A 7,179-nucleotide genomic window follows, 5' to 3' on the forward strand; every position below is an offset into this window, starting at 1 on the left:
ACTGGGTGATCCCGACATGGTGTACTGTGGGACAATTCCACACTCCTCTAGGTACCTGACAAAAGGTCCTGGACGCTGTTCACCTGATCCATCATATCTGCCATAGTACTCACCACCACGGTCAGATCTAATAAACTTAATTCTTTTGTTGAGTTTATTTTTAACTTCAACTTTAAAAGATTTGAACACATCCAAAGACTGTGACTTTTCATGTATAAGAAATAAGTATGCATATCTTGAGTAATCCTCTATGAATGATATAAAGTATTGTTGACCATTTCAAGAAGGTGTAGGAAATGGCCCATAAATATCTGTATAAATCAACTCTAAGACATTTGAAGCTTTATATGCACCTAATCTCTTCGCTTTGGTCTGTTTGCCCTTAATGCATTCAACACAAACATCAAAGTTTGTGAAGTCAATGGACTCTAAGATTCCATTTGACACAAGTGTTCAACTCTATTTTTAGAGATGTGACCTAAGCGCTTGTGTCATAATGCTCCTGATTGAGTATTGTCAATTTTACGTTTAGTACCATGAGATTATGTATTGAAGGTTTCATTATAGGTGGTCACAGTAGCAAGCAAATATAGATTATCATAAGCCAAAAGTGAACCAGTTCCAACGATATTTGAATTAAAAGACAAACTAAATTCATTGTTTCCAAATGAACAAGAATAACCGGATTTGTCCAAATAAGAAACTGAAATTAAATTTCGTCTAAATGACAACATAACAAAAGTGTCTTCCAAATCCAAATAAAAACCAGTACATAATAATAATCTAAAATGCCCAATAGCCTCCACCTCCACCGATTTGCCATCTCCAACATATATCCATCTTTCAGAATTAGTTGGCTTCCAGTAGTTTAGGCAACCCATCATAGAAACATTGGTGTTAGTAGTTGCACCTGAGTCTAACCACCAAGTGTTACTAGGTACTGACGCTAAATTGACCTTAGAACAGATCAAAGTAAGAAACATACCTTTCTTTGCACGCCAAGCATGATATTTGGCACATTTCTTCTTTACGTGTCCAGTCTTATTTCAAAAGAAATATTTGCTTTCCTAAGATTGTTTCTTTTCTTTTGGACCCTTAGCAGCTTCCTTCTTGGGATCCTCCGATCTCTTTCTTTTGCCTTCAGCCTTTGAGGTGCTTGCAAAATGAGCACTTTCTGTCTTGTCTTACTTTTGTCTTTCCTCTTCTTGCACACGGTATGAAATGAGCTCATTAAGAGACCATTTATCCTTCTGACAGTTATAAGATACTTTAAACTGATTAAACTGTGCAGGAAGAGAAATCAATACCAAATGAATGAGTAAGTCATCTAAGATTTCAAGCTTTAGTGCCTTGAGTTTGAAAACAATATTAGACATGCTCATAATGTATTCCCTGATATTTCCTTTGCCTTGATATTTCATGGAGATCAAGTTCTGAAGAAGAATGCTTGCCTCTGCCTTATCGTTTTTTTGCAAAGCGCTTCTCAATCTCAGCAAGGAATTCTTTAGCAGTTGTAATGTCTTCAGAAACAGTGCCCCTAAACACCTCTGGGATGTCGCGCTTAATGATCATTATGCTCATGCGGTTTGAGTGATCCCACTTCTCATGATCCCTCTTGTCTTCAGGAGTACTAGACGCCATAGGAGTAGGGGGTTGCTCAGTCCTTAACGCAAGATCCAGATCTATGCAGCCAAGAATAATTTCAATGTTCTCCTTCCAGTCCTTAAAATTTGTTCCATTGATGATCGGAATAGAATTCACATTGGCAGATACAGAAGCAACTGTAGTTGTATATTAAACAAGAGGAATAACTTATTATGCTCACATAATAGAATAAATCATTATAAAAAAATTCAAATAATGGTTTAACCCATCCCAAAACACCCAATGCACCATTAATATCAAGTCTTTGGACAGTAATATTAACTGCTTGGGGTATCTGGTTGTAATGATCAAACATTAATAATAAAGCACATCCAACAATAAACCAATCTTTGGATTAATTTATCATCAGCAAAGCAAATCCTTATAATTATCGCATGTTTATCATCACAAGTGTGTATGCAATTCGGTCAAATATTAATCTTCCTTTGGGCCGATCAATACTCGCATGAACATACATAAACACCAATATTTTACATTTTTCATGAACTATCTACTCAAGAGAGGTCACTTTGGTGACTTCTTGATTCAATTAACTCATTTAAAATGTTAAATAAAACCAGAATTTGATTATTTAATTATTCCAAAACCAAATATATTTATTTTATATATTAAACAACCAAAGAATATATAAAATAAAGGTGGGAGGAAGAAGACAAAGCGCAAAAGGGGAAACGAAGGTGGGTCACACGCGAGAGAGAAGGCAGTGCAGAATTAGGGTTTTAAGAAACCCTAAGATTCTCAATTTGGGGTTTTTCTCCCAAAATCAAAATTGGGATTAAGGGTTTCAGAATTACGAATTTAGGGTTCTGAATATAAATTAATTAAATTACCCAAAAGAAAACATGAATCAAGTATGGGTGGCTTTGATACCACATGTTAGCATAAACGCAAAATATGATCCTAATATTGATTCTAATAATCAATCATAAACTCGTAAACAATATCCCATACTGATAATCATGCTATAAATAGTAAACGGAAGCGTACCTGAATTGGCCATAACGATGATATTAGAGCACTACTAATACAGTTATCTACCTCCTGTAGAGCACCTTTATTTCCCTTTGGTTTTCTCTCTTGATGGGGATAGATAGAAAGGAACAGGAACTTGAAAAGTACGTTATGACTCTCTGTCTTTCAGAAGGGGACCATGACCATTTATAAACTGAATTACTTAAGTTTTAGTATTTCTAATTTGGCCCCTCATCAAATTAGAAATTACTAAATGGTCTCTACACAATATTTATTTTCATGACATATGCCTTTAGCCAAATCTTTAATTTAGTCAGATCACTTTATTATTTGGTTTTATAAATAATGGTCCTAACACATTTAATTATGTATCATATAAATGCATGACCTAAAATTACTAACATGAAGAACATGTAGTAGACAACAAACACGTACTACACTCAACCTAGGAATTTTATCAAACATGTACCGCGCAACAACATCACCACACGAACATGAGTTAATGAACACCAGCGCAGGAAAGAATTTTCACCACAATTATTTTGACCATTTAACTTCGGTTTTAGACTCGTTACATACCAAGGTTTCTATATGATATATGAAAGTTTAAGATTCTAGAGGTGACCAATTTTTTCATGAAAAATCCGAGGTAATCTAACTCCTTATTTCAGTTTACTAAATGACTATTTCGTATTTAGTTTACAATTTTCAAAGGTGTGACATTTGAAATGTTAACCGTAGGTATAATGGAACAAATAAATGTCAGATTTTACATGATAAGTGCCAAAAATTAGTAATTTTCATATGGAATGTTGGCACTTCTGTTTGTAATATGTGTTTATATCATGTTGATCTTCCCTGATCTAGGAAAAATGAGCTTCAATCACATGTTTATATCATGTTGATTTTACATTGATCCCTATTTTGTGTATTTTTCAGGTAAATTAAAGTAGAGGGGGAAAGAACTGAAGAAGAGTAAAAGAGAAATCAAGAAATAGAGAAGAAATGGAAGAATGTGTGCAACAGGTCGCTCAAATCAAAGGAGTTTCGCTCAAGTCAGAACAATCTCGCTCAAGCCACAATCATCTCGTCTAAGCGAGACACTTGCCGCCATTCTCGCTCAAGCGAGCCTGCACTTGCCTAAGCGAGAGTTCGCGAAGAAGCCCATGTAGTTTTGCAATTCTCGCCTAAGCGAGATTCAAGTGGCTTAAGCGAGATGTTCGTGGAGTATATATATTCCGGAATGAGAGAGTGATGCTAGCGAGTTTTTCAGGAGAGATATATCTGGAGAGTTGGACCACGAAGAAGAGCACACAGTTCCTCATTTTCTCTTCTTCTTCTTCTTCTTCTTCTTTAGCACACCATGAGTGGTTAATCTCTTTCCTTAGGATTGAACGTAATTGACTCGAACTTGGATGTAATCTCGTGATATTTATATGCACTCCCAATAGATCTTATCAAGACGGGCCCACTGGAAATCCTCTCAGAATACTTAGTTTGGATGACATTTTTACTAACAAACATAGTGCCCATCGGTCATGTGTTAGACTTGATTGTACCTAGATGCCATCTCCTTTATTGCATAATGAGGGACGATCTCACTATTGACGTGGCCACCATTATTTATGAAGAAATCCACAAATTTGTGAGGTAGGAAGTCAACAAGAGAAATGAAAAGGCAAAAGGTGCCTTAGGCTTTCCGGCTTTAATCACAGCTCTTTGCCAAGATCAAGGGGTGAAGGTGGAATTAACTTAAAAGATATGACTCTCCATCACCAAGAAATTCATTGAACATTTTTGTACCGACCTAGCAGAATTGGAGCATCCAAAAGAGCCATAGCTAGAACAACAAGCTGTCAAACAACCAGTGGATGAAGAACAATAAGCAAACCCCACACAACAACCTCAACTCAACATGAATGATGAATTACTTAGGCAAATGAGGTACTTGCGGTTCCAAATGGAACATTCTCACCAGCAGAATGTCTCCACTCATAGAGTACAACGCCACCTTCAGGAGTCCCTCTATCATAATGTACGTGGACCTTACCCAGGAATGACTCCACCAGAATTCATTACATATCTACAATGGCCTGCTGCAGGTGAGGGACCGTTAAGAGCTGCGGACAGAGATGTGACTTTGTTGCTGAGATGGATGGAGTGGACCTTGATGAGGAGATTGATTTTGATAGAGAGATAGGGTGAGATTGATACACAACACCATTCCACCCTTTAGAACTCTATAAATACGGTTTCACTTTTTTTTTTTAAGTACTCTACAATAATTAGTAATACTCTGTTTTGTTTTAGTTGTTTTGGTTAGAATATGGTTATTTTATCTATTTAGTTAGGATTAACTGCTTAACTTTTCTTTTTGCTAAATATTTTGCACATAATACTTAGAGACAAATAAATTTTTTGGCAATCATTTTGAAAATATTTCTTGAGGAAATTGGTTAAAGAGAAATATGATTTCAGTAAGTATTTTGAGTCTACAACAACTTAATGAACTGAACACAGAGAAGAAAGAGGAAAATTTTGTTTGAGTTTATAATTAAACATGATTAGGATATTAGTGCTGGATAGTTAGTCAAGACAATCAGTTGTAACAAGTGATAAACCAAGGAAATAAACAAGAAAACCCAATGAGTGTGTGAATCCATAAACAATTTCAGTGTTTCCACTGTTGTTGTCAAGTTGATATTGCTTGAGTTTTCATTTTGATAACATCACATTAGAAGCATGGAAATGATTAAGGCAATTTTTGATTGAATTTGTATAACTCAGTGCCAAACAGCCAGCTTGTAAATAATCATCCTTTGTTGATAGCCTATTTGAGCCTAATTGTTTGAATTATGCACCTTAACCTTAATTTGAATTATTATCCTTTCCCTTTACACACTTAGGGATAGAGAGCATAGGTGCATCTTATTCAACTGTAAGTAGGACTTAGTTGGTGGAATTGTACTTAAAGAACAGAGGGGCTGAGTATTATAATTCATTCTTTAGTTGTGTAGAAATGTATATAAATGTACATATATATACTAAAAAAAAGAGAAAGAGAGAAAGAAAAGAAAAGAAAAAAGGAAAGGGAATTATGAATGTGTATTGAGGCCTAAATTGATGTAGAAATGAAATTGGGTTTACATTGTAGTTATGCCCTCTTTTCTTAAGTTGTGCTTTTGTTATCCTGAGAAACCATAATTCTTGAAAGCCTAGCCTCATTACAACCTTGAAAAGACTTTAAGATGCATGTTGATTGTGTGTTTGTGGTTGGATTGAAAATGACTGGTAATTTTGATTTGTTCAATTTTAGTGGAAAATGAGAAAAAAACATGCATGTGAGATTTAAGAGAAAATTTCCTTGGTTAGATTAATTTGTTCTTACAATTAGTTTTCCTGAAAAATTGGTTGCACTCTTATCCTACTATTGCTTGATAATTAGATTCATCATTTGCTTCTGATTTTGATTATGTAGTTTGGAATGCAAAAGTTGTCTGGTAAGGAACTGTGAAAATGATTTCTCAATAACCAATTTCAGAGTTTAAGTTTTGAATGGTTGTTACATCTTATTACTTTGCTTCAGGACAAGCAAGGTGCTAGGTTAGGGGGAGCTGATAAGTGCCAAAAATCAGTAATTTTCATATAGAATGTTGGCACTTCTGTTTATATTTTTTGTTTATATCATGTTGATCTTCCCTGATCTAGGAAAAATGAGCTTCAATAACATACTTCCATGTTTTTACATAAAGAAATCCTTTGATCCCTATTTTGTGTATTTTTTAGGTAAATTAGAGTAAAGGAGGAAAAAACTTAAGAAGAGCAAAAGCGAAATCAAGAAATAGAGAAGAAATGGAAGAATGTTTGCAACAGGTTGTTCAAATCAAAGGAATTTCGCTCAAGCCAAAACAATCTCGTTCAAGCCAACGTCATCTCACCTAAGTGAGACACTTGCTGCCATTCTCGCTCAAGTGAGAGTTCGCGAAGAAGCCCATGTAGTCTTGCAATTCTTGCCCAAGCGAGAATGTGGTCGCCTAAGCGAGAGCCTTTCTTCAGCACGAAGTACTCTATCTCACCCAAGCGAGATTCAAGTGGCTTAAGCGAGATGTTCGTGGAGTATATATATTCTGGAATCAGAGAGCGATGTTGGCGGGTTTTTCGGCAGAGACATATCTCAAGAGCTGGACCACGAAGCAAAGCACATAATTCCTTATTTTCTCTTCTTCTTCTTCTTCTTCTTCTTCTTCTTCTTTAGCTCTTAGGATTTTGATGGCTACCATGAGTGGCTAATCTCTTTCCTTGGGATTGAATGTAATCGACTCGAACTTGGATGTAATATGGTGATATTTATATATAGCACTTATGTTTCTACTCAATATTGGTATTATTGTTCTATTCTTAATGCTTGATTCTATTTGATCAAGAGATGTCCTGATTTTGATTTTTAGATCTGACTGGAAAGTATTTCTTAAAATCTCATTTGAACAACAATACTTGATATACTGTGATGCTAGGAATAAATCTCAATATATCAATTACTTA

The 7,179-nt window shown here is 35.3% G+C and overlaps 1 protein-coding gene across 1 annotated transcript; it reads right to left on the reverse strand.

The window, feature by feature from the left end:
- Nucleotides 1–1,458: 1,458 nt before the first annotated feature.
- Nucleotides 1,459–2,665, reverse strand: LOC114170282. Its single transcript, XM_028055765.1, has 2 exons — nucleotides 2,653–2,665; nucleotides 1,459–1,781 (listed from the first exon to the last, which is right to left on the reverse strand). Exons 1-2 carry the CDS (start codon nucleotides 2,663–2,665, stop codon nucleotides 1,459–1,461), a joined length of 336 nt encoding a protein of 111 aa, XP_027911566.1.
- Between the last annotated feature and the right edge of the window lie 4,514 nt (nucleotides 2,666–7,179).

The sequence above is a fragment of the Vigna unguiculata genome, chromosome 11, assembly GCF_004118075.2.
Source record: "Vigna unguiculata cultivar IT97K-499-35 chromosome 11, ASM411807v1, whole genome shotgun sequence".
NCBI classification, from domain to species: Eukaryota; Viridiplantae; Streptophyta; class Magnoliopsida; order Fabales; family Fabaceae; genus Vigna; species Vigna unguiculata.